A 27,862-nucleotide genomic window follows, 5' to 3' on the forward strand; every position below is an offset into this window, starting at 1 on the left:
CAATGATTCAAATATATTTGATGAAAGAAATTGTCAGCACATGATATAATAATAATGGAAAGATATTACATAATCTACACCAATGGCAATCTAACAACTCAAGTAAAATGTGACACACAACGGTCTTCGTGTAGCCCTGGGCCTTGGAGCCTCTAACTCTTCCCACAATACCCCTGCAAAAAGGATAGGTACATAGACATGCCCACACTGACTGCAGCCTCTGATGGTGGGTCTGTAGTTTTTTTGGGGTTCATATGACTGACAATATTTGGGAACCACTGGTAAACAGTATAGCAAATTATATTGTTTAGGCTCACTCATATGATCCTGTGATATGATTTCCCACCAACCTCTCTGTGAAAGACTGGCTACACTTTGTTGAAGGATCCAGGCAAAGGTGTGGGCTATTTGTTATGTCTGAGGCTGCCCTTTGTTAGCTTCCAATTCATTTTTTTAACAGTGTCAATTTTAATATCATCTTACCTTCTGTTTCTCATAACTTAGATTGTCCCGCATGACATCTCCAGAAACGAGTTCCCCTTCAGCAAATTTCAGCCGAGCCCACAGGTCTTCAAGTTGCTGCTCAGCTTTTCTAGCTCTAAGCAGTGCTTCCTGGTGCAGATCTGACTGGTTCTGTAGCTGCTCATTCAGTTGGCACACTTTTTTTTCCAGTTGAGTTACCATCTACAAGATAAATAGAAAAAAAATGCCAACCATTAATACACGTTACACCGTTTATGCACAGTGTAAAACTAGTAGAAGATGTCAATGCTGAGGGGGGCAAAAGCTTTGAGCACCCATCATAAATACTACAAAATATCCCTAATAGCACCTGAGTTTGGCTAGTAAATAAATCAGGAACTTGGAATTAGGCACATTAGCCACATTAGCCACATTAGCCCAGATTTACTAATCCTAAAGATGGCATAAGCTTAATGCCCTATTAGAACGTATGATTTTTGAGCCAATTATCGGGAACGAGGGGGTCATATGATTTGGCCTGTATATTCAAGCAGCCGATGATTGAGCACTCCTTTGTTGGCTGATGGCCATCTTTCATCTGGATGCATTCAGTTTTATTGACCAGTGTAATCGGGCCAGTCAAACGAGTACTGATTGATGTGTTATTATTCATTGGCACTCGGACTGCTAAACATCGGGCAGTGTAATAGGGCCCTTAGACAGGCTGCCTACATCAAATTTATCACAGTGGCCTAGGCTGGATGATAAATCTGGTGCAGGGATAGACACTTTTCTCTGATTCTGTACCAACTATTGGTTGACTTACTTTGAGACAGATTTTTAAGCCAGAATTTGGTTGCCCCTTACCCAAGAAGCTCCACCCACATTCCACTAAATGTGCCCCCTTATTGAGCATATCAGAAAAAGCACAGAAACCCTAGATGCACCAAATTGCGCCACTAAAACAGAGTTTTGGTGCAGAAATATTAGTAAATCTGGCCCAATATACTTAGTTGCCAACATTGCCAATTTGCGGGATCTCTCATAATCTCTTGTTATAAACAACTACTATATTCGAATGTGGCTTCCAAGCTTAAACAGGCTGGATACCTCTGCCTTGTCAACAAGACATATACCATACACACATATGCTGCTGTAGAGTTGACTGGGTGAGGAGACATTAGCAAATTAAATCCCCAGTTTTAAGGCTCTATTCACATCTCATTTGTGCCTAGCATACATCAGGAGTATTTCTCAATGCATATTTCCAACAGAAGGCTTAATGCAACTCTATGCCTCGGCATGGACTAGTGTAGTCCACTGGGCAATCATATACAGTGAGAAAAAAGATGCCGTCTTAGGCCTCTTTCACACTTGCGTTGTTGGGATCCGGCATGCACTTCCGTTGCCGGAGGTGCCTGCCGGATCCGTAACAACGCAAGTGTACTGAAAGCATTTGAAGACGGAACCGTCTTCCAAATGCTTTCAGTGTTACTATGGCACCCAGGACGCTATTAAAGTCCTGGTTGCCATAGTAGGAGCGGGGAGCGGGGGAGCGGTATACTTACAGTCCGTGCGGCTCCCCGGGCGCTCCAGAATGACGTCAGAGCGCCCCATGCGCATGGATGACGTGATCCATGTGATCACGTGATCCATGCGCTTGGGGCGCCCTGACGTCACTCTGGAGCGCCCGGGGAGCCGCACGGACGGTAAGTATGCTGCTCCCCTGCTCCCCGCTACACTTACCATGGCTGTCAGGACTTTAGCGTCCCGGCAGCCATGGTAACTATTCAGAAAAAGCTAAACGTCGGGTCCGGCAATGCGCCGAAACGACGTTTAGCTTAAGGCCGGATCCGGATCAATGCCTTTCAATGGGCATTGATCCCGGATCCGGCCTTGCGGCAAGTCTTCAGGATTTTTGGCCGGAGCAAAAAGCGCAGCATGCTGCGGTATTTTCTCCGGCCAAAAAACGTTCCGTACCGGAACTGAAGACATCCTGATGCATCCTGAACGGATTACTCTCCATTCAGAATGCATTAGGATAATCCTGATCAGTATTCTTCCGGCATAGAGTCCCGACGACGGAACTCTATGCCGGAAGACAATAACGCAAGTGTGAAAGAGCCCTTAGGGCTACTTTCACACTTGCGTTCGGAGCGGATCTGTCTGGTGTCTGCACAGACGGATCCGCTCCTATAATGCAAACGCTTGCATCAGTTCAGAACGGATCCGTCTGCATAACTGATTTTTTCAGATCAGATTTTTCACTTCGTGGATTGGCACTGGCCACCAATGAGTTAAATACAGGGGAGGAGGGGGATATGATACGCACAATTAACCCCTCAGGTGCGGCACCTGAGGGGTTAATTGTGCGGATCACAGCCCCCTGTAAGAGATCAGGTGCTGCCAGGCAGCAGGGGGCAGTAATTACACAGTTCTCAGTATATTCTAACTTGAAGCGTCCCCATCACTATGGGAACACCTCTGTGTTAGAATATACTGTCGGATCTGAGTTTGACGATCTAACTCAAATCCGATGGTATATTCAAGTTAAAATATACCATCGGATTGGAGAAAACTCCGATCTGATGGTATATTAATAGGGACTCCTGACTTTACATTGAAAGTCAATGGGGGACGGATCCGTTTGCAATTGCACCATATTGTGTCAACGTCAAACGTATCCGTCCCCATTGACTTGCATTGTAAGTCTGGACGGATCCGTTTGGCTCCGCACGGCCAGACGGACACCCGAACGCTGCAAGCTGCGTTCGGGTGTCCTCCTGCTGAGCGGAACGGAGGCCAAGCGGTGCCAAACTGATGCATTCTGAGCGGATCCGCATCCACTCAGAATGCATTGGGGCTGTACGGATCCGTTCGGGGCCGCTTGCGAGAGCCTTCAAACGGTACTCACAAGCGGAACCCCGAACGCAAGTGTGAAAGTAGCCTAATACTGACCTGGTGTACACCAAAAGGACAATAGAATCCTATCAATGTGTTTGACACATGCACCGCGTGCATTCCTAGCACAGGTAGTGTTAGAACTACAAGTAGTGTTCAAACTCAATGCCAACGCTTCCTGAGGTGGTCACTTCCATGATGTTTTATGACCATGTAGTTACTTACCTGCCTCCAGTACTGTTAGAGCATTCTTATGATCCAGTACTACAGCTATGATCCTGCTTTGCCAATGTTGCATAAATAATTTAATCTCACCTTCGAACGACCAGGCTTATTTTGGCCTTAACCCTTTAATGGCTTGTTTTGGGCCTTCATGACCGGAGCAAAATGTCACCTTTTGGAATGATTACGGCAATTCTATAGTTGATTTTGTTTCTTTGTTTTTTAACTGCCGGACACACTGGGCTTTCTTATTATTTAAAACTGGAGTGGAACTTATTTAATTTAGATATTATTCAGGAACTAATAGTTTTATGCTATTTTTTAACATAAGTTGTTCTATAAATAATATTTACCCAAACACCGAATCCTATAATTCTCTCATGCATAATAAAAGTCAAATATTTGTATTTAGTGTAACATATGATGTTGCAATGGCGGAAAATACAAAAACTCTATTTTAGCTTTACACTGATCTCCTTCCCTTAGCTTTAGGCCTCATGCACACGACCGTTGTTGTGTTCCGTTCCGCAAAATGGGGTTCCGTTGTTCCGTGATCCGTTTCCGTTTTTGTTTCTGTGTGTCTTCCTTTATTTTTGGAGGATCACCAGACATGAAGGAAAGTAAAGAAAAGTCAAGTTTGCCATGCAAATGATAGGAAAAAAAACGGACGCGGATGACAATCTTGTGTGCCTCCGCGTTTTTTCACGGTCCCATTGACTTGAATGGGTCCGCGAACCGTTTTCCGTGAAAAAAATAGGACAGGTTATATTTTTTTGACGGACTGTAACCACGGATCACGGACGCGGATGACAAACGGTGCATTAACCGAGTTTTCAACGGACCCATTGACAGTCAATGGGTCCGCAGAAAATCACGAAAAATGGAACAACAGACACGAAATAAAACAACGGTCGTGTGCATGAGGCCTTAGACGCAGCCTCTGTACATGGACGATAATCATCCATGTACAGAAACGTTTTGTAAAAGGGACATATATCGCACTTGTGTTTTGTTTGTTTTTTGGGTGGTGCTTTTTTATTTTTCACTTTTTTTTTTTCACATTTCATTTTTTTATCATTTTATGACATTTTACTGTATTAAGTAATTAATGATTTTTTTTTTTATACTATAAGGGCCACCAGTGATCTGTATACATATACATGCAGGGAAGACACAGATCGCGTGTTCACTACATGCCTCCAAACCCCTTCTGAAAAGGGAATCCCTGTGATGGCATCAAAGAGTTAGGCCTCCTGCACACAACCTATGTGTTTTGCAGTCTGCAAATCCGCAAAATATTAATTTGGCCTGTGTGCACCCCATAATTGGGACCCACTGTAAAAAAGCCTATTCCTGGGACAGCCTGATGTTTCCGATCTGCATGTAGGAACACACGGTAGTGTCATTAAACACATATGGGGACATTTATCAAAACTGGTGCTAAGGAAAGCTGTCTTGGCTACCCATAGTAAATAATCAGATTAATGCCTTCATTTTCAAATGAAGCCCTGAAAAATGAAAGGTGAACTCTGATTGGTTGCTATGGGCAACTAAGCCAGTTTTCCTCAGCAGTGGTTTTAATAAATGTCTCCCATTATGTAAATTACCAAACTGCCAACAAAGGGACCATACGAATAGTCATTTTGGGGTGCATACTTTTGATTTATTTTTTATTTTGATTAAAAAAAATTTTTTATTTAGTGGGAATTCAGGTAGGCGGCAAAAATTGCAATTCTGTCCGCAGCACTAGAGGACTAGAAGTTGCAACAGAACAATCTGATCGCTGGCACTATGCAATGCAATAGTTACACTGACAACTCGCCTATCAAACCCTAATAGGCTTCTGAACGCAACAGACCCGGAGGCTTTTGACAGGGTTCTGGCTGCCATGGCAACCATGGGGACCCTGCAACTGTGTCATGGGGGGCCCGAAGGAGAAGAAAGGGAGCTCGCTATAGACTGCAGCATTAGGGGTAAAACTGCGATAGGGGCTAGCTCCAATCTTGGCCATTACAGCAGGTGTCAGCTGTATGTTACAGCTGACAATCGCTGCTGATGGCAGCAGCTCCATTCCTGAGCTGGCACCCTTGTGATGCCAAAAATGTACAAAATAGTGTGGAACCAAGCCACTTGCCATGCCATACATTTACCACACGGTGTGGGAAGGGATTAATGGAAAATTAAAGGGTTTGTGTTTTTTTACTTGTAAACATTTTATTTAACGTCTATACTGCTGTGTATGTCAGTCATTGTGAATTGGACAGGAACCCCAGTGGTTCCTACCCTCAGAGCTATTTTTATGCCTTAGATGCAATGGCAACCCATTGCAACCCCTCAATCGTACTGCGGGAGGCCAATGGGATGACAGAGGGAGCTCTCTCCCTTTGTTTAACCACTCAGGCGATGTTCACATGACAGTTTAGTTTTCCATTCCTCTGATCCAACAGAAGAACAGAATGAAAAAAAAAAAACAAAAAAAAAACAGATGCCATATTTTGAGCATCCGTTGTGCTCATTTTGCATGTGTTTTTGTCAGTTCCATTATAGATCTGTTATGTTAGACAGGAGAAAAAGTCCTGTGTGAGGAATGTCAAATTATAGAAGGGATACTCAAAATAAAGGATCCATTTCTTTTTTGTTCTTCTAACGAAGAAGAAAGGAAAACTAAAAGGTGATATGAACATGGCCTTAGATGCTGTGATCGTTATTGACCATGGCATCTGAGGGGTTAAATGGCCAGGATCAGTGTTATCTCTGATCCCAACCGTAGCAGAGTAAGCCTGTATGTCAGTCACAGCTTGGTTCTCTTGATGTTGATACAGACATAGCTGTTCTGCATGCACTAACCCACATGATATATATGACACTCCTTTACATTAAAGGTTTAACTAAAATAGTGATATTGTGTAAACAGAGACACATGATGTGTTATTATACACTGCTCAAAAAAATAAAGGGAACACTTAAACAACACAATGTAACTCCAAGTCAATCACACTTCTGTGAAATCAAACTGTCCACTTAGGAAGCAACACTGAGTGACAATCAATTTCACATGCTGTTGTGCAAATGGGATAGACAACAGGTGGAAATTATAGGCAATTAGCAAGACACCCCCAATAAAGGAGTGGTTCTGAAGGTGGTGACCACAGACTACTTCTCAGTTCCTATGCTTCCTGGCTGATGTTTTGGTCACTTTTGAATGCTGGCGGTGCTTTCACTCTAGTGGTAGCATGAGACGGAGTCTACAACCCACACAAGTGGCTCAGGTAGTGCAGCTTATCCAGGATGGCACATCAATGCGAGCTGTGGCAAGAAGGTTTGCCGAGTCTGTCAGCGTAGTGTCCAGAGCATGGAGGCGCTACCAGGAGACAGGCCAGTACATCAGGAGACGTGGAGGAGGCCGTAGGAGGGCAACAACCCAGCAGCAGGACCGCTACCTCCGCCTTTGTGCAAGGAGGAACAGGAGGAGCACTGCCAGAGCCCTGAAAAATGACCACCAGCAGGGCACAAATGTGCATGTGTCTGCTCAAACGGTCAGAAACAGACTCCATGAGGGTGATATGAGGACCCGACGTCCACAGGTGGGGGTTGTGCATACAGCCCAACACCGTGCAGGACGTTTGGCATTTGCCAGAGAACACCAAGATTGGCAAATTCGCCACTGGTGCCCTGTGCTCTTCACAGATGAAAGCAGGTTCACACTGAGCACATGTGACAGACGTAACAGAGTCGGGAAATGCCGTGGAGAACGTTCTGCTGCCTGCAACATCCTCCAGCATGACCGGTTTGGCATTGGGTCAGTAATGGTGTGGGGTGGCACAGGTAGCCAGAGGTAGCCTGACTGCCATTAGGTACCGAGATGAGATCCTCAGACCCCTTGTGAGACCATATGCTGGTGCGGTTGGCCCTGGGTTCCTCCTAATGCAAGACAATGCTAGACCTCATGTGGCTGGCGTGTGTCAGCAGTTCCTGCAAGACGAAGGCATTGATGCTATGGACTGGCTCGCCCGTTCCCCAGACCTGAATCCAATTGAGCACATCTGGGACATCATGTCTCTCTCTATCCACCAACGTCACGTTGCACCACAGACTGTCCAAGAGTTGGCAGATGCTTTAGTCCAGGTCTGGGAGGAGATCCCTCAGGAGACCGTCCGCCACCTCATCAGGAGCATGCACAGGCGTTGTAGGGAGGTCATACAGGCACGTGGAGGCCACACACACTACTGAGCCTCATTTTGACTTGTTTTAAGGACATTACATCAAAGTTGGATCAGCCTGTAGTGTGTTTTTCCACTTTAATTTTGAGTGTGACTCCAAATCCAGACCTCCATGGGTTAAAAAAATTTGATTTCCATTTTTTTATTTTTGTGTGATTTTGTTGTCAGCACATTCAACTATGTAAAGAACAAAGTATTTCAGAAGAATATTTAATTAACTCAGATCTAGGATGTGTTATTTTTGTGTTCCCTTTATTTTTTTGAGCAGTGTATATATATATATATATATATATATATATATATATATCTGAGCTGCTAAGAGGGACACAGATAAAGATGGAGGAAAAAAGATGTGTACTGTGTGTGTCCATGTACTGCTGTGAGCTGCTTACAGCTGTAAGCATGGATGCTGTCATAAGCATGGCATGAGCTATCACATGAATCGATTAAACAATGTACATGACATAAAAGAAGAAAGAGACTTTTACACTTTACAGAAATGCGCTATAGCTTATTATACTACATTATGCAATAAAAGCAGCTTCTCCAACTTTATATACTACATTGCCACCTACTGGATTCTAGACAAATGTATTTCAAACCTAGTTTTACCAACAGTGTAAAGTAAGTTCTGATTACATTTTTTTACTGTATACCCCTAAACTAAACTACAGTAAAACAAACTATGGCATTAAAAAGAGTTGCATCGGACCCCAACAGTACCCAACAGACTCGACAGACCGCAATTTAAGTTGTTTCGATGTCAAGAATAGAGATGCATGCTGGGCAATTTTTGCCATCAAGGGTAATGGAAGTCTCGACTGAGGCTCAAAACACAACCCATAGAGAGGTTATTGTAAGACAAGTCTACAGGCATCTAATTTTGTATTTGTCCCATCCACTCAAGTGATAGAATACAAAAGCACTATGGGATGTATGCACATTTAAAGGGGTTATCCTGGAAAAGATAATGATGACTTATTAACAGAGGGGGTCCAAGTCCCGGCATCCCCACCAGCTGTTTCAGGGAGCCGCCATGCCCACTGGCGCTCTGGAAAAAGCATTGTGGGGGAAGCAACTATAAATAGAGAAGGTTAAATGACCCTAATAGCCACACCTGGGGAAAGAAGGTGTGGCAAGCACCAGAAACAACATAGACGTCATATGATCCAAACGGAAAACATGTCAGATCAAACCATGTGTTGCCAGTCTCACCGATCACCTGCCACCTGTCGCGGAAACGTCCGTGACAGTGGCTGAGCTGCAACTAGGCCATGTGGCCGATGTACAGTGATATCACTGGCTGTGGCGCTCAAGGTCTCTTGTAACAGCTGATCAACTGGAGCCCCAGGTGTCGCAGATCTGCTACTAATGACCTATCCTAAAGGTCCTGAGGATGTCATAAAAATCTTTTCCTGGATAGCCTCTTTAAATCTCATTTAATAAGATGCTATCTGCACTCTTCATTATGATCTAATTTTTATCATCCCCACATTTTCTTGGCAACACTAATGGTCTTATTAATTTTTTCTGTTGACAAGTACTACACTATCAGATGTGTTCTACCTCTTCACATTCAATTTTAGGATGAAGCTCAAGCTTTTTTATGTTATAACTAGCTGAAGCAACCGGCTTTGCTCGGGTATATTTAATCTATTTCGTTTGTGTGTGTCGTTAAAAGATATCAACACTATCCACTATAATAGTGACAGTGACCTCTACAGCACCCCACCCCCAAAACATTGACCTCCACAGCCCCCCACCCCTCAACACTGACCCCCCCCCACAGTGCCCCATCCCTTAAAATTGGACCTCCACAGCAGGCCACCCCCTTAACTTTGACCTTTACAGCAGCCTTCCCCTTTAACAGTGACTTTCACAGCATACCAACCCCTTGAGAGTTACCTCCACAGGGGTCCGCCCCCTTAACAGTGGTCTTTACTGGATCGGGGACGTGTCCTTTTGAACATCTCACTCTAAGACAGCAGCACTGTACTGTCTGAGTGTGAGCTGCAGGGAGAAAGTCACCCTTCCTCCCACCCCTGCAGCTGACAGAAGTTGATTTTTACCTTCAATTTTTCAATCCCTGTTGGCTGAAGAGTGCAGGGGACGTGGCCTAACCAGATTGGAGTGTGGCTTAGTGCGACCTAGAAGTTGATTTTTAACTTCATTTTTTCAATCTCAGTCGGCTGAGGAGTGGTAGGGGGCGTAGCCTAACCGGATCTGGGGTGAGTCCTTTTGAACAGCTCACTCTAAGACAGCAGCACAGTACTGTCTGAGTGTGAGCTGCATGGAGAAAGTCACCCTTCCTCCCACCCCTGCAGCTGACAGAAGTTGATTTTTACCTTCATTTTTTCAATCCCTGTTGGCTCAGGAGTGGGAGGGGCATGGCCTAACTAGATGTAGGTGTGGCTTAATGGGACCTAGAAGTTGATTTTTACCTTAATTTTTTTTCAATCCCCGTCGGCTCAGGAGTAGGATGGGGCGTAGCCTAACCAGATAAGAGTGTGGCTTAGCGGGACCTGGGAGCGTGGTTTTAAGTCTTTTGAGGGTGGACACATTGTGGCAGGGGGCATGTCTGGACTCCTTCCTGCAAGAGTGACGCCCCTCTGGGCACCTTACTGGCTCATTTGCATACCAAATAAACTGGATTTTCAGAGGATAAAAACATCTATTGCTGGAACAAAGGCACATCTTGAAATAAGGTACTAAGTGATATTAGGCCATGGCTTTATTTCAATAGCAATTATCCTTATGACAGATTTCCTTTAAAGCTCTCCTACAGCAGTGAAGAAAAATGGCTGGGTTGTTATGGAAACCTGGAGTAAAACTGTGTATGTGGAGGCTGGAGGACCTGCAAGCTTCTATTGGCTGATAAGGGTCATGTGACCAAGCTCCTATTGGCTAATGCATTTTTTGGAATATCTCAGGAACGGTCCTAGAGAGCTGAGACCTGGTCTAAAACCTTCCCGGACACCTGATGTACCTGTGTGCCAAATTTCATGATTGTAAATGCGATGGTGCGGATTCCTTTAGCAGACATACACACACACATACACTCAGCTTTATATATTAGATTGTCCCAGAAATTGTACTGTTTCAGAGGTACCAACAGTAATATGAAAATATACACTGTATATAAATAGATGTATGGAAAACAAAAAACAAAGAAATGCAAAATAACTGTCACCGAAACAAAAACTTACAATTTGTTTGTTTTCTGTCTTGTTGCACAAGTCGCATATCTTCTCCAAGATGGCCTCTTCTTTGGGTTTCACCATTACATTGTCTCGACTGAGAGAGGCTGCAAGTTCTTCTTTGAAAGATTCATGAAGGCTTTTCACTGCTTTGGCCTCCCCCAAACTGCTCTTCAATGTCACATCTAGTTCGGTAGTGTTCTTCTTCACATGGTTTAGCTCTTGTTTGCTGACCTCCCAGGCTCGATGTGATGCATTTAACCTATCTGTGAGGATTTTAATCTCTTTTTCAAGAACTTGCTTGGCATCAGAAACACTTTCTAAATTCTGAAATACAGAACATATGGACACAAATGATATGATTTCTGACCCACAGTTAGGTATTCTTAAGACAGGAGGTATTTAGATTTTCTCTTCCATTACATATCTACACAAATGGGAAATGGATCCTCATTCTGGGTGAAAAATACAAATTGTTATTTATGTCGCTTGTGGCTACTAGGTAGTGGCATGTTGGTTCCCATGCAGCAAAGTCCAGATCCATGTACAGGGGTTGAAGGGTGAAAACCAGGGAATGCCAGTATAATGCCCTTAGGAGTAGCCCAAAGTCAAATCTGTTCTGGTTCCACACTCCCTGTCTAACACAAATGTGTAGCTGGGTGCTACCCAGGCTCGAACTGGCCCACAGGGGTACAGGTGAATCTCGGGGTGGGCCCGTAGTCTCCAACCCCCTGCACAAGTGGCACATAACACAGTAGACTTCCTGCACTACATACATATATTCAATGTACAGCACCTCAACCAGCCTGTGTTCATATAAGAAACTTGATAGATTATTAAAGAAACTCCCTAGTTTATTATTATAGACACGATCAGAGCTGAGGTGACTTCTAGGTATGAGGAAAGCTACCAGTATCTTCTTTTCCCCAGGACCTACCTTCTCAAAGTTGCTGCAGGGACCCCCATATTTAATCATCTGGTAGCATCTTGCTGCTGTGTGAGCAGGTAATATTTAAATGTACCAGTATGGTGGGACCCCAAAATAAATTTTACTGGCGCCCCAGTCTGACACTGGTGCCACCAATCTGATATTCATCAACTACAGTATCTTAAGGATAGGTAATCAATATTTAAGTCCTGGAAAACCCCTTTAACAGAACTATGATAAGGATAACATGAAAACATTGACAACATCAAATTCCCTACACTTGCCTGTTCCATCAACAGAATGCAAGCTGCAATATGATACAGGGAACCATATAACAGCCTTTGTCCGCTGTAAATCTGGAAGGAATTCATGGAATTTGATTGCTCCCTTGACTACATTCTCTGTCAACTGGATTGGTCTGGTTTATAAATTAACCCCTTCACGCAACATCACGTACATGTACGTGGGGGAATGTGGTGCCTCACCGCATCCCCACGTGCATGTACGTGATCGGCTTTCACTGTCAGCGCAGGGAGCGAAGCGCTGAAGCTTCAGTGAAGCCGGCGTGCTGGGGTTGCTAGGCAACCAGAGAAGCCGGCAGGCACTGTATAGGCGCTCTGACCCGCCCGCGATCGCTGTGATTGGTCCATTACTGCAGAGGGACCAATCGCAGCGCATCGGGGCAGGTAAGGGGGGGTTAGGGAGGGACTATGTGCTTCTCCTTCTCTGATCGCCCCAATTCCTGTCAGGGAAGCGATCAGAGAAGGAGATAGTGTAAAAATATTCCCGACCTATGACGAGTATACTCGTCATGGTGCACTGCTACTTAGCGCGCCATGATGAGTATACACGTCATGGCATAAACTGTCACCATGTCTGCAGACATGGTGATAGCGCTGAGATCCCGGCTGTCACACACAGCCGGGCACCTTGGGTCAATGCCGAGGGGGGTCCTGTGACCCCCCCATGTCGGCGATCGCTGCAAACCGCAGGTCAATTCAGACCTGCGGTTTGTAGCGCTTTCTGCAGTTTCTGATCCCCGCGGTCCCTGACCGCGGGGATCAGGAACTTTAGTATGTCTAAAATAAATATTTTTCACCCCCCCCCCCTGCACCCCTGAATAATATTATGTGGGCGGGTGGTGCAGGGGGGGTGTCGCAGGCGGTGCGGGAGGCGGGCGGTGCGGCAGGCGGGATCGCGATCCAACGCCCGCCTCCCCTTGAATCATCGTTGGTGTCTAGTGGGTATACCAGGGTGCCAGCACATTGCTGGCACCCTGGTATAAACGGCTGACATCTGCGATGCGATGTCAGCCGTTTAACCCTTTCCATACAGCGGTCCGTACGGACCGCTGTATGGAAAAGGTTAACAGCGCAGGGAGCTCCCTCCCTCTCCCATCGGGGGGCTGCTGTGCCTTTCCAGCCCCCCGATGGGAGAGGGAGAGAGCTCCCAGAGAGCCCCCCTCAGCCCTGTGCTTACCCTTCCCCGTCTGCGCAGTTCTGACCAGTACTGAGCAGACGGGGAAGGTTCCCATGGCAACAGGACGCCTCTCAGGCGTCCTGCTGTCCATGGTGCTGAACAGATCTATGCTAAAAGGCATAGATCTGTTCAGACAAGTGTAAAATACAGTACAGTGCAATATATATTGTTCTGTACTGTATTATACAGACATCAGACCCACTGGATCTTCAAGAACCAAGTGGGTCTGGGTCAAAAAAAAAGTTAAAAAAAGTTTAAAAAGTAAAGTTTCAAAAAAACACATTTATCACTGAATAAAAATAAAAAAAATAAAATACACTACACATATTAGGTATCGCCGCGTCCGTAACGACCTGATCTATAAAACGGTCATGTTACTTTACCCGCATGGTGAACGCCATAAATATAAAAAAATAAAAACTATGAGGAAATTGAAATTTTGCCCACCTTACTTCCCAAAAAAGGTAATAAAAGTGATCAAAAAAGTCGCATGTACGCCAAAAAAGTACCAATCAAACCGTCACCTCATCCCGCAAAAAATGAGCCCTTACATAAGACAATGGCCCAAAAAATAAAAAAAACTATGGGTCTCAGACTATGGAGATACTAAAACATGATTTTTTTTTGTTTCAAAAATGATATTATTGTGTAAAACCCTGATAAATTATAAAAAGGTAGACATATTAGGTATTGCCATGTCCGTAAGAACCTGATCTATAAAAATACCACATGACCTAACCCCTCAGGTGAACACTGTAAAAATAAAATAAAAAAAACGGTGTCAAAAAAGATATTTTTTGTTACCTTACATCACAAAAAGTGTAATAGCAAGCGATCAAAAAGTCATATGCACCCCAAAATAGTACCAATCTAACCGTCATCTCATCCCGCAAAAATAATACCCAACCTGAGACAATCGCCAAAAAACTGAAAAAACTATGGCTCTCAGACTATGGAGACACTAAAACATGTTTTTTTTTTGTGTCAAAAATGATATTATTGTGTAAAACCTAAATAAATAAAAAAGTATACATATTAGGTATCGTCACGTCCGTAAGAACCTGCTCTATAAAAATAGCACATGATCTAACCTGTCAGATGAACGTTGTAAATAATAAAAAATAAAAACAGTGCTAAAACAGCTATTTTTTGGCAAATTTTCCATTTTAATTTATTTTTTCCCATAACAAAGCAAGGGTTAACAAAGGGCCAAACAAAACTCAATATTTATTGCCCTGATTCTTTAGTTTATAGAAATGCCCCATATGTGGTCGTAAACTGCTGTATGGCCACACAGCAGGACGCAGAAGGAAAGGAGCGCCATATGGTTTTTGGAAGGCAGTTTTTGCTGGACTGGTTTTTTGACACCATGTCCCATTTGAAGCCCCCCCGATGCACCCCTAGAGTATAAACTCCAAAAAATGACCCCATTTCAGAAACTACACCCCTCAAGGTATTCAAAACTGATTTTACAAACTTTGTTAACCCTTTAAGTGTTCCACAAGAGTTAATGGCAAATGGAGATGAAATTTCTGAATTTCTATTTTTTGTTACTTTGCCTCACAAAAAGTGTAATATAGAGCAACCAAAAATCATATGTACCCTAAAATAGTACCAACAAAACTGCCACCTTATCCCGTAGTTTCCAAAATGGGGCCACTTTTTTGGAGTTTCTAACCTAGGGGTGCATCAGGGGGCTTTAAATGGGATATGGTGTCTAAAAACAATCCAGCAAAATCTGCCTTCCAGAAACCATATGGTGTTCCTTTCCTTCTGCGCCCTGTCGTGTGCCCGTACAGCAGTTTACGACCACATATGGGGTGTTTCTGTAAACTAAAGAATCAGGGCCATAAATATTGAGTTTTGTTTGGCTGTTAACCCTTGCTTTGTTACTGGAAAAAAAATATTAAAATGGAAAATCTGCCGAAAAAGCAAAATTTTGAAATTGAATCTCTATTTTCCATTAATTCTTGTGGAACACCTAAAGGGTTAACAACTTTTGTAAAATCAGTTTTAAATACCTTGAGGGGTGTAGTTTCTTAGATGGGGTCACTTTTATGGAGTTTCTACTCTAGAGGTGCATCAGGGGGGCTTCAAATGGGACATGGTGTCAAAAAAAACAGTCCAGCAAAACCTGCCTTCCAAAAACCGTATGGCATTCCTTTCCTTCTGCGCCCTGCCGTGTGCCCGTACAGCGGTTTACGACCACATATGGGGTGCTTCTGTAAACTACAGAATCAGGACCATAAATATTGAGTTTTGTTTGGCTGTTAACCCTTGCTTTGTAACTGGAAAAAAAATATTAAAATGAAAAATCTGCCAAAAATGTGAAATTTGGAAATTGTGTCTCTATTTTCCATTAAATCTTGTGCAACACCTAAAGGGTTAACAAAGTTTGTAAAATCAGTTTTGAATACCTTGAGGGGTGTAGTTTCTTAGATGGGGTCACTTTTATGGAGTTTCTACTCTAGGGGTGCATCAGGGGGGCTTCAAATGGGACATGGTGTAAAAAAAAACAGTCCAGCAAAATTAGCCCTCCAAAAACCAAACGGCGCACCATTCACTCTATGCCCCGCTGTGTGGCCATACAGTAGTTTACGGCCACATATGGGGTGTTTCTGTGAACAGCAGAGTCAGGGCAATAAAGATACAGTCTTGTTTGGCTGTTAACCCTTGCTTTGTTAGTGGAAAAAATGGGTTAAAATTGAAAATTAGGCAAAAAAATGAAATTCTCAAATTTCATCTCCATTTGCCAATAACTCTTGTGCAACACCTAGAGGGTTAATGACGTATGTAAAATCAGTTTTGAATACCTTGAGGGGTGTAGTTTCTTAGATGGGGTCACTTTTAGGGAGTTTCTACTCTAGGGGTGCATCAGGGGGGCTTCAAATGGGACATGGTGTAAATAAACCAGTCCATAAAAATCAGCCTTCCAAAAACCAAACGGCGCACCTTTCACTCTACGCCACGCTGTGTGGCCGTACAGTAGTTTACGGCCACATATTAGGTGTTTCTGTAAACGGCAGAGTCAGGGCAATAAAGATACAGTCTTGTTTGGCTGTTAACCCTTGCTTTGTTAGTGGAAAAAATGGGTTAAAATGAAAAATTAGACAAAAAAAATGAAATTCTCAAATTTCCTCCCCATTTGCCAATAACTCTTGTGCAACACCTGAAGGGTTAACAATGTATGCAAAATCAGTTTTGAATACCTTGAGGGGTGTAGTTTCTTAGATGGGGTCATTTTTGGGTGGTTTCTATTATGTAAGCCTCGCAAAGTGACTTCAGACCTAAACTGGTCCCTAAAAATTGAGTTTTTGTAAATTTCGGAAAAATTTCAAGATTTGCTTCTAAACTTCTAAGCCCTATAACATCCCCAAAAAATAAAATATCATTCCCAAAATAATTCAAGCATGAAGTAGACATATGGGGAATGTAAAGTCATCACAATTTTTGGGGGTATTACTATGTATTACAGAAGTAGAGAAACTGAAACTTTTAAATTTGCAAATTTTTTCAAATTTTTGGTAAATTAGGTATTTTTTTGTGCAAAAAAAATAATTTTTTTGACTTCATTTTACCAGTGTCATGAAGTACAATATGTGACGAAAAAACAATCTCAGAATGGCCTGGATAAGTCAAAGCGTTTTAAAGTTATTAGCACTTAAAGTGACACTGGTCAGATTTCCAAAAAATGGCCTGGTCCTTAAGGTGAAAATGAGCCCGGTCCTGAAGGGGTTAAAGGGGTTGTCTCACTTCAGCAAATGGCATTTATAATGTAGAGAAAGTTCATACAAGATACTTACTAATGTATTGTGATTGCCCATATTGCCTCCTTTGCTGGCTGGATTCATTTTTCCATTCCATTGTACTCTGCTTGTTTCCATGGTTACAATCACCCTGCACTCTAGCAACAGTGGCTGTGTTCGCACAATATGGGAAAAGGCGCCAGCCTCTCGGGTGCTGGGACTGCGGGTGTGCACATAGTGCAGCACTTTTTTCTATAGTGCGCAAACACGATCACCGCTGCTGGATTGCAGGGCGGTCATGACCATGGAAACGAGCAATGTATAATGTGATGAAATAATTTATCTAGCGAGCAAAGGAAGCAATATAGACAATCACAATACATTAGTAAGTGCCTTGTATTAACTTTGTCTATAGGATAAATGCCTTTTGCTGAAGTGAGACAAGCTCTTTAATAACATCGCGCAACAATGATTTTGCTACTGAGAGAAAAACATGTTATTTATATTAAAATGAGCGCGCCGATTCCAAATATGAACTCGGAATTTGCCTGACACATCTACATTTTAACCCCTTAAGGACCCTGGGATTATAATCCTTATAATCCTTCCCAGATTGATGGGCAGCAACAGTTGCTTCTCTAAGATCATTGCTGATGCCTTTCTTTGGCATTGTGTTAACACGCACCTGAATGCCCTAGACCAGCAAACTGACAAAACTTCAGATTTTTAGAGGTAGTCACACTTGCTTAGTGATGATCAATTAATTAGGGGCCTTTGATAAGCAGCACCTGGCTGCTACTTACCCTCTTAATTCCTATGGATGCAGTAAGGTTGTACTTCATTTTTCACACACAGCGTCTGCATTTTGGCATAGTTTGCCATGTGCTGTATTTAACAAATTTTAAGACCTTTTAAGGACCAGATTCTTTTATTATGTCCTGATACGTAAAACTATAGAATTCAAAAAAGGTGTACCTTGTTTTTCTTATAACTTTAAATTCAGTGTTGTCTCTTGCTCTTTTTTCCCTTAATCGATAACTGTTGTAGAAATGTTATATACAAACCTTATGGAGGGTCTCTATTTGCTGGATAAATGAAGTATTCTTTTTTTTCTCTCTATTAACTTCAGAGACAAGCTTCATAATGGTTTCTCGGCTGGCTTTAGATTCTGTCTCATGGACATTAATAGTTTCCTCTAGAGTTGATATATTACCTTTTAATGTAAAATTCTCTTTGTAGAGTTCACTAGCCTAAAACGAGATAAGTAGCAAGCTTGTAGTTGTGCTCATATGCAGGTATTACAAATCTCTACATAAAAATTCATTGGAGGAATGGAAAAGGTGACCAATGTAAGTGCTGTGAATCAAAATCCCATTCATAAGCTGAGAAAGAAATCTTTGAAGATTTTAGGGGAAGAAGCTGTAATCATTGCAGAGTTCATTCTAATATTTTCTGGACCATTTCAATTGAATAGGTAAATCTGCATCTGAATCTACATGTAAATCTACATGAAAAATAGATAGCAGAGGTGTACAACAACCTGAATTACAGTTCTGAGTGCTATACAGTACAAAAGGCTCCTTGGAGTAGTCAAATCGACTGAGCCCTGGATGATGTTTAGACCACAGGCAAGGTAGACAACAGAGCCCAGCTTTTGCCTTCAGCTTTGGCAAGGGGTGACCTCTTCTCCTTGATCTGATGGCCTTTGAAGTTAGCAAATAGGTTGAGTGCCTTTTCACCATTCGCTAGTTCATCGGGTGGTCGGCGCATCATTTACATGGGCAGACTGACAGGAACAACGGTAGTTCCCGATAATCTGGATGATTATTGGTTCATGTAAGTGCATCTTAAAAAACACTAACTCATTTCAGATAAGTCCTATGAATAATGAAATAAATTGAAAAAGTAAAAAAGAAATGCATTGAAGAATTAAGACTGAAAAGATGGAAAAAAAAACATGTAATAATGTCACCTAAATATAGCAAATCAAAAATGAAGATGTCACAACTTCCAGCTTCCTCTACTAGTTTTTTCTTTTTCTGATTTCCCATACTTGGGGCCATATTATTGTATATTATTATATATTTTTATTGTTTTTTATTCCTTTTTGCACAGGTCATTGAGGGCATTTTGCAAATCATAAATTTTTTCAGAATGCCCCATATTTGGACAAAACATCATCCAGAAAATAAGTCTAAGCTTGGAAAGTGTGACTGAAATAAATAATATGGTTTCCACAATCAGACATCAATATACAGTTCTCATAATCAGTACCTTGGAAAGTATCATTACTTCAGGATCTTCTTTTCCCATAACATCTAGACCGAAACTTGAAGAAAGTTGAGCCACAAAATGACCATGACTCCTGCTATTTCTAGAAGCCTGGGATTTGCTATCTTCCAACTGAGCCATGTGGATTCTAGATAAGGAGAGCCGTGAATTATTTTTCCGATAACAATACAGCACAAAGCATTGACATCTGTAAAGTATAAATCACCTATAACCTCAATAGGTAGTGAATGCAAGAGTAACCTACCAATTTTACCACACAGTGTCACAAAACTCCTTCGTGTAGGTTATTTAAATTATTGCTTATTTGCTTGTATGCTTGAGTGCAAAAAATTTGGACATGTTGCAAAAAAAAAAATTCAATCAAATGAACAATGGCAAATGTTTGATGCACCATGTGCAGTAGGCAAAATGGCCACAAATCGTTCCTCCTAGGATACCCCCTTGAGCTCTAATAGTCAGCAATTAGGATCAATACATGTACCAGGTATTGTTCAGTGTGACCCCCTCCTCCTAGGCCCCATTACAATTTACCTCTGCTGAAAATTACCAAGTTATTACAGCTTTCTTTTTACCTGCAGTAAAAAACGCCTGCTTCAAATGTTAGCTAAAGGTTTATGGAAAATATGACACGCAGGACAGTATTTTTTACTGGTGTTTTTGTTCATTAGGTGGTGCACTGCTTTGGTCTTTTTGCTGTTACTGCAGTAGGGATGGAACCACTGTGTCATGGGAATGATTACCATACGCGTTTCGGAGACTACGGCTCCTTCTTCATACCACTGAAGAAGGAGCCGTAGTCTCCGAAACGCGTATGGTAATCATTCCCATGATATGAAAGTACAGAACTGAAGACCAATAAGCGCTTTAAGGAAGGGATCGGTGAATCTACAGCCTGTTGTAAAGAAAAGCTGGATATCCGTCTTTTTACGCTGAGCTCTCCATTTCCTGGTGAAAGTTAACCCTGCATACCGTGAACAAATACTGCAGAAGGTATATACTTCCAGGTGATCTCTGAGACGGCACAGCTAACTACAACCACCGAGGATCCCGCAAGTTTTTCTTCCATTTACTTCTCCCGCAACTGAAAACTGCACTATACCGCAGCCTACAAAAGACTTTCACTATACGTGGGACGCCACGAGTGATATGGAAACCGGCATCATCTATAACAGTGAGTAAAACCACTCCGGCATAGTCTTGCAAATAGGCAGCGTTTTTTCTGCGACATTACCGCGATCCAGTGGTAACATAAGTGACTTCCATATTAATATTGAATCTAATCATTGGATTGAACTTTTTCCTGGGACACTACATCGGGGTTACCAACCCATAAGAAAGATTACAGTCCAGTTGAATATATTAATTTGTGTTCATGACCCAGCTGACTATATTATTGATGATCATATTTTAGTAGTAATTTATATGTTTTAGTAATTTTACTGTATATGTCATAAATATTATATGTTATAATAAATATCCGTGAGACATCAAGTGGTGGTGTGCCCTACTATTTTAAAATGATGAAGAAAAGGCTAGTGGGCAAACACACTATTTGCAAAAAAAACAGCACAAATTCCCTGGGAGGCGGATTAAAAATGTCCTAGCATTTTCCAATCTCCTACTTTCATTTTTCATAATACTGTGAATTTATGTTTTTAAAACTATTGCATGTACTTTAACCCTTTGTTATATGTTTCTGTCACTTTATACCCTCATTCTCAATCCTCTCCAGCTTTCTGGACAGACAATCTAGCTTTTACATGTGCCTTCATGATAATGCTATCCAGGCAATTCATAGCAGCAGCATGAATAGCAGACCCCAGGCACTTCCCTAAACCTGTTTTTCTGATCTCCCTCCTTGTGCAGTCTTTATGAGTTGTCCCTTCGCTGTCCCCTGCCTCCTTTGTCCTCTTTTTGAAATTAAGTTCAGTTCTAAAGAGTGTAGGACAGCCGGGATGCCTCCAGGGCTACAGCGCATACACAGGAGCTGTCCTATTCACTTTCATGCAGACCACAGGGGGATGACTGGGAGCTGAATAAGACAGATCTGCAGCTCCTGCAGATGCCTGGGAGCACCATATTCACTTCAGTGAAGAAGCAGATATGGGCCAGCTGGGAGCTACTGCACGGGGTCTACAAATGCATGCCTTTGAGAACATGGCCAGGAATAGTGAGATAATTGCAGCCATACCACTACTAGACCACCGCAGTGGCCATAACCTATGGAAGCAGATAAATACAAAGGAAAGGACCTGGACGGACAACCGGGGATATCAAAGAAAAAGTGCAAAATTGAAATGCAAGGTATTGAAATAAATTATTGACATTAGGATTTTTTTTAACATTCATCCTAACCTTCCAGCATAAGCACTTGTGGAAGGTGAGGTTGAGCGAGGCCATTCACCTCCTTGACCCAAAAGCAGTGGCTAGGACTTTAGAACTCTTTCTAGCTCATGAACATATATGAGTTTACTGCTGGAAACTCACAATTTAAAGCTATATACACCTTTGGTATAGGTAAATGTTTTTGGTGATTTGGGGCTGATAATGGTCTTTATTAAAAATATTACATAGAAACATAGAATGTGTCGGCAGATAAGAACCATTTGGCCCATCCAGTCTGCCCAATATACTAAATACTATGGATAGCCCCTGGCCCTATCTTATATGAAGGATGGCCTTATGCCTATCCCATGCATGCTTAAACTCCTCCACTGTATTTGCAGCTACCACTTCTGCAGGAAGGCTATTCCATGCATCTACTACTCTCTCAGTAAAGTAATACTTCCTGAGCTGTTCAGTCACAAAGGGTTAACTGTTTTTATAGCTGTGTGCATTCAATTGCACTTTGTGCTGGTCATCTAATAGCCCTTATCTGTAAATTACTAAGAGGTCATAAACAGAGATGTCGCGAACATAAAATTTTCCGTTTGCGAACGGCGAACGCAAATTTCCGCAAATGTTTGCGAACGGGTGAACCGGGCAAACCGCCATAGACTTCAATAGGCAGGCGAATTTTAAAACCCACAGGGACTCTTTCTGGCCACAATAGTGATGGAAAAGTTGTTTCAAGGGGACTAACACCTGGACTGTGGCATGCCGGAGGGGGATCCATGGCAAAACTCCCATGGAAAATTACGTAGTTGACGCAGAGTCGGGTTTTAATCCATAAAGGGCATAAATCAGCTAACATTCCTAAATTGTTTGGAATAACGTGCTTTAAAACATCCAGTGTGTGTATACGATCAGAAAGAGAGAATCCAGCTTCTTGTGGAGTAAAAAATATTTTTTTATTGGCTCATCATATAAAATCCACCAAAATCACAGGAAAAAGGTGTAGTAACATGTTTCAGGCTACAGAATCCAGCCCTTCTTCAAGACTTGATGAAGGGCTGGATTCTGTAGCCCGAAACATGTTACTACACCTTTTTCCTGTGATTTTGGTGGATTTTATATGATGAGCCAATAAAGAACTATTTTTTACTCCACAAGAAGCTGGATTCTCTCTTTCTATTGGATATTCTATTAGGCCCAGTTCTGGCCTTTTTTCCGTGCTTCGTGGATTAAAGTCAGAGGTGAGAGCTGCAGCCATTTCTATTATTATTTTGTGTATACGATCAGGTATGATGTTGTATCGATCAGGTAGTGTAAGGGTTACGCCCGCTTCACAGTGACAGACCAAACTCTGACAGACCAAACTCCCCGTTTAACGCACCGTAAACAACCGCAAACAGTCCATTTGCACAACCGCATACTCCCCATTTGCACAAGGTTGGATACCAAGCTAGCCATGTCCTGTTCCTTGTCCTCACTGACGTCATTGAAGGTCTCTTCCTCCACCCAGCCACGTACAACACCAAGGGTCCCCGAAAGGTGACAACAAGCCCCCTGGGACGCCTGCTGTGGTTGGTCTTCCACCTCCTCAAAGCCACCTTCCTCCTCTGACTCCTCTTCTTCAGACTCCTCTCTCTGCGTTGCCGCAGGTCCAGCAATCGACGACAACAAGGCTGCTTCTGGTGGTGATGGTGACCACAACTCTTCCTCTTCATGCTCATCTACGGCCTGATCCAGCACTCTTCGCAGGGCACGCTCCAGAAAAAATGCATATGGGATGAGGTCGATGATGTTGCCTTGGGTTTGACTGACCAGGTTTGTCACCTCCGCAAAAGGACGCATGAGCCTACAGCCATTGTGCATGAGCGTTCAGTAACTTGGCAAAAAAATACCCAGCTCCGCAGAGGCTGTCCTAGCACCCCGGTCATACAAATACTCGTTGACGGCTTTTTCTTGTTGGAGCAGGCGGTCGAACATTAGGAGTGTTGAATTCCAACGTGTCGGGCTGTCGCAAATCAAACGCCTCACTGGCATGTTGTTTCGCCGCTGAATATCGGAAAAGCGCCAAGCGCCATGGCCGTGTAGGAATGCCTGAAATGGCCACACACCTTCCTGGCCTGCTTGAGGACGTCCTGTAAGCCTGGGTACTTATACACAAAGCGTTGTACGATCAGATTCAACACATGTGCCATGCACGGCACATGTGTCAACTTGCCCAAATTCAATGCCGCCAACAGATTGCTTCCGTTGTCACACACCACTTTGCCATTCTCCAGTTGGTGCGGGGTCAGCCACTGATCCACCTGTGCGTTCAGGGCGGACAGGAGTGCTGGTCCGGTGTGACTCTCTGCTTTCAGGCAAGTCAACCCCAAGACGGCGTGACACTATCGTATCCGGGATGTGGAAAAGTCCCTGGGGAGCTGGGGGGTGCAGTTGATGTGGAGCAAGACGCAGCAGCAGAAGGACACTCAGCCGAGGAGGTTAGCGAAGAGGATGGAGTAGGAGCAGTAGAGGAGGTGGCAGCAGGCCTGCCTGCAAGTCGTGGAGGTGTCACCAACTCTGCTGCAGAGCCGCGGTTTCCATGCTTGGCAGCCGTCAGCAGGTTTACCCAATGCGCAGTGTACGTCATATACCTGCCCTGATCGTGCTTTGCAGACCAGGTATCAGTGGTCAGATGGACCCTTGCCCCAACACTGTGTGCCAAACATGCCATGACTTCATTTTCCACAATAGAGTACAGGTTGGGGATTGCCTTTTGTGAAAAATAAATTCGGCCTGGTACCTTCCACTGCGGTGTCCCAATAGCTACAAATTTTTTGAAGGCCTCAGACTCCACCAGCTTGTATGGTAAAAGCTGGGGGGCTAAGAGTTCCGACAAGCCAGCTGTCAGACGCCGCACAAGGGGGTGACTCTGTGACATTGGCTTCTTACGCGCAAACATTTCTTTGACAGACACCAGACTGTGGGCAGATGAGCAGGAACTGCTTAAGGTGAGAGGCGGAGTGGCGGATGGTTGAGAGGGGGCAAGGAGGACAGCAGTGGTTGACGTGGCTGAAGATGCTGGACCAGGAGGAGGATGGTGGCTTTGAGTTTGTGTGCTGCTTGTACTCATGTGTTGATCCCATAGGCGTTTGTGATGTGAGATCATGTGCCTTCGCAAAGCAGTTGTACCTAGGGGGGTGTTGGACTTCCCACGACTCAGTTTCTTTTGGCACAGGTTGCAAATGGCATCGCTGTTATCAGAGGCAGACACACAAAAAAAATGCCACACTTCTGAGCTTTGCAATAATGGCATTCTGGTGGTGGCAACAGCATGCGTTGATTGGCGTGTTGTCTGGCTGACAACGGGTGCCGATGCATGCTGTCTGACTGTGCCACTAGCTCCTTGCGACGACCTCCCCCTGCTTCTAACTCGTCTCCTCCTCCTCTCTGTCTCCCCATTTGAACTTTCCCCCTGCCACTCTATATGAGTGGTGGGCAGTGGGCACAGTACAGTCTGTGGGCCTGACACTCACTGGCAGGCAACTGCAATTATATTACAGAGGAAAAATTAAATGACTTTTTTTATCTGCAAGGTCCTGTGCCACCCTATATGAGTGGTGGGCAGTGGGCACAGTACAGTCTGTGGGCCTCACACTAACTGGCAGGCAACTGCAATTATATTACAGAGGAAAAATTGAATTACTTTTTTATCTGCAAGGTGCTGTGCCACCCTATATGAGTGGTGGGCAGTGGGTACAGTACAGTCTGTGGGCCTGACACTCACTGGCAGGCAACTGCAATTATATTACAGAGGAAAAATTAAATGACTTTTTTATCTGCAAGGTCCTGTGCCACCCTATATGAGTGGTGGGCAGTGGGCACAGTACAGTCTGTGGGCCTGACACTAACTGGCAGGCAACTGCAATTATATTACAGAGGAAAAATGTTATGACTTTTTTATCTGCAAGGTGCTGTGCCACCCTATATGAGTGGTGGGCAGTGGGTACAGTACAGTCTGTGGGCCTGACACTCACTGGCAGGCAACTGCAATTATATTACAGAGGAAAAATTGAATGACTTTTTTTATCTGCAAGGTGCTGTGCCACCCTATATAAATGGTGGGCAGTGGGTACAGTACAGTCTGTGGGCCTGACACTCACTGGCAGGCAACTGCAATTATATTACAGAGGAAAAATTAAATAATTTTTTATCTGCAAGGTGCTGTGCCACCCTATATGAGTGGTGGGCAGTAGGCACAGTACAGTCTGTGGGCCCGACACTCACTGGCAGGCAACTGCAATTATATTACAGAGGAAAAATTAAATGACTTTTTTATCTGCAAAGTGCTGTGCCACCCTATATGAGTGGTGGGCAGTGGGCACAGTACAGTCTGTGGGCCTGACACTCACTGGCAGGCAACTGCAATTATATTACAGAGGAAAAATTAAATGACTTTTTTATCTGCAAGGTGCTGTGCCACCCTATATGAGTGGTGGGCAGTGGGCACAGTACAGTCTGTGGGCCTGACACACACTGGCAGGCAACTGCAATTATATTAAAGGGTAAAAATGTAATGACTTTTTTATCTGCAAGGTACTGTGCCACCCGATATGAGTGTTGTGCACACAGTACAGTCTGTGGGCCTGTGGCCTCTCACACACGGGCAGGCAACTGCAATATATATAGAAAAAATAAAAATAAAGCAGACTGATGTACCAGCCCTAAAAAGGGCTTTTTGGGGTGCTGTCAGGACGCTGCCCTTACAGCAGATGAGTCTTTGAGGACTGGAGTGGACACAGAACACTGGCCTAGCTAACGATTTCCCCATTAATTCAGCAGCAGCACTCTCCCTGCTCTAACAAACACTGCAACTTCAGAATGAATCTAAGATGGATGCTGTCCTTGCTTTTTGATAGGAGGTGGGAGGGTCTGGGAGGGAGGGTATGCTGATTGGCTGGAATGTGGCTGCTGACTGTGAGGTACAGGGTCAAAGTTTGCTCAATGATGACGTATAGGGGGTGGATCGAACATCGCATATGTTCGCCCGCCGCAGCGAACGCGAACAAGCGATGTTCGGGACATCTCTAGTCATAAACACTTACTTAAAGGGAACCTGTCACCAGTTTTATGGTGTCCTAACTAAGGGCAACATAAATAAGTGACTGATTCTCTTAGCAAAATGCTGGGTCACTTTCTTTAACCTCCTCAGGACCGCCGTACGCAGGATTGCGTCTTTGCGGCGGCCCTGCTCTTCGCGAGATTTCCTGTGAACGCGCGCACACAGGCGCTCGCGTTCACAGGATCGGAAGGTAAGAGAGTTGATCTCCAGCCTGCCAGCGGCGATCGTTCGCTGGCAGGCTGGAGATGTGATTTTTTTAACCTATAACAGGTATATTAGACGCTGTTTTGATAACAGCGTCTAATATACCTGCTACCTGGTCCTCTGGTGGTCCCCTTTGTTTGGATCGACCACCAGAGGACACAGGCAGCTCAGTAATATGTTGCACCAAGCACCACTACACTACACCCCCCCCCCTGTCACTTATTAACCCCTTATTCACCCTTGATCACCCCATATAGACTCCCTGATCACCCCCCTGTCATTGATTACCCCCCTGTCATTGATGACCCCCCTGTAAAGCTCCATTCAGATGTCCGCATGATTTTTACGGATCCACTGATAGATGGATCGGATCCGCAAAACGCATACGGACGTCTGAATAAAGCCTTACAGGGGCGTGATCAATGACTGTGGTGATCACCCCATATAGACTCCCTGATCACCCCCCTGTCATTGATTACCCCCCTGTCATTGATCACACCCCTGTAAAGCTCCATTCAGATGTCCGCATGATTTTTACGGATCCACTGATAGATGGATCGGATCCGCAAAACGCATACGGACATCTGAATGGAGCCTTACAGGGGCGTGATCAATGACTGTGGTGATCACCCCATATAGACTCCCTGATCACCCCCTTGTCATTGATTACCCCCCTGTAAGATCCATTCAGATGTCCGCATGATTTTTACGGATCCACTGATAGATGGATCGGATCCGCAAAACGCATACGGACGTCTGAATAAAGCCTTACAGGG

General features: G+C 43.7%; 1 protein-coding gene across 1 annotated transcript in view; it reads right to left on the minus strand.

The window, feature by feature from the left end:
• Positions 1 to 27,862, minus strand: part of CCDC170 (coiled-coil domain containing 170) — a 111,710-nt gene that overhangs the window by 36,065 nt on the left and 47,783 nt on the right. Inside the window, exons 6-9 of the mRNA XM_040427349.1 lie at positions 19,430 to 19,574; positions 18,220 to 18,405; positions 11,012 to 11,329; positions 484 to 684 (exon numbers count right to left, since the gene is read on the minus strand). Coding sequence (XP_040283283.1) covers positions 484 to 684; positions 11,012 to 11,329; positions 18,220 to 18,405; positions 19,430 to 19,574 — 850 coding nt within the window. The remainder of the gene's footprint in view (positions 1 to 483; positions 685 to 11,011; positions 11,330 to 18,219; positions 18,406 to 19,429; positions 19,575 to 27,862) is intronic.

Source organism: Bufo bufo, chromosome 4, assembly GCF_905171765.1.
Source record: "Bufo bufo chromosome 4, aBufBuf1.1, whole genome shotgun sequence".
NCBI classification, from domain to species: Eukaryota; Metazoa; Chordata; class Amphibia; order Anura; family Bufonidae; genus Bufo; species Bufo bufo.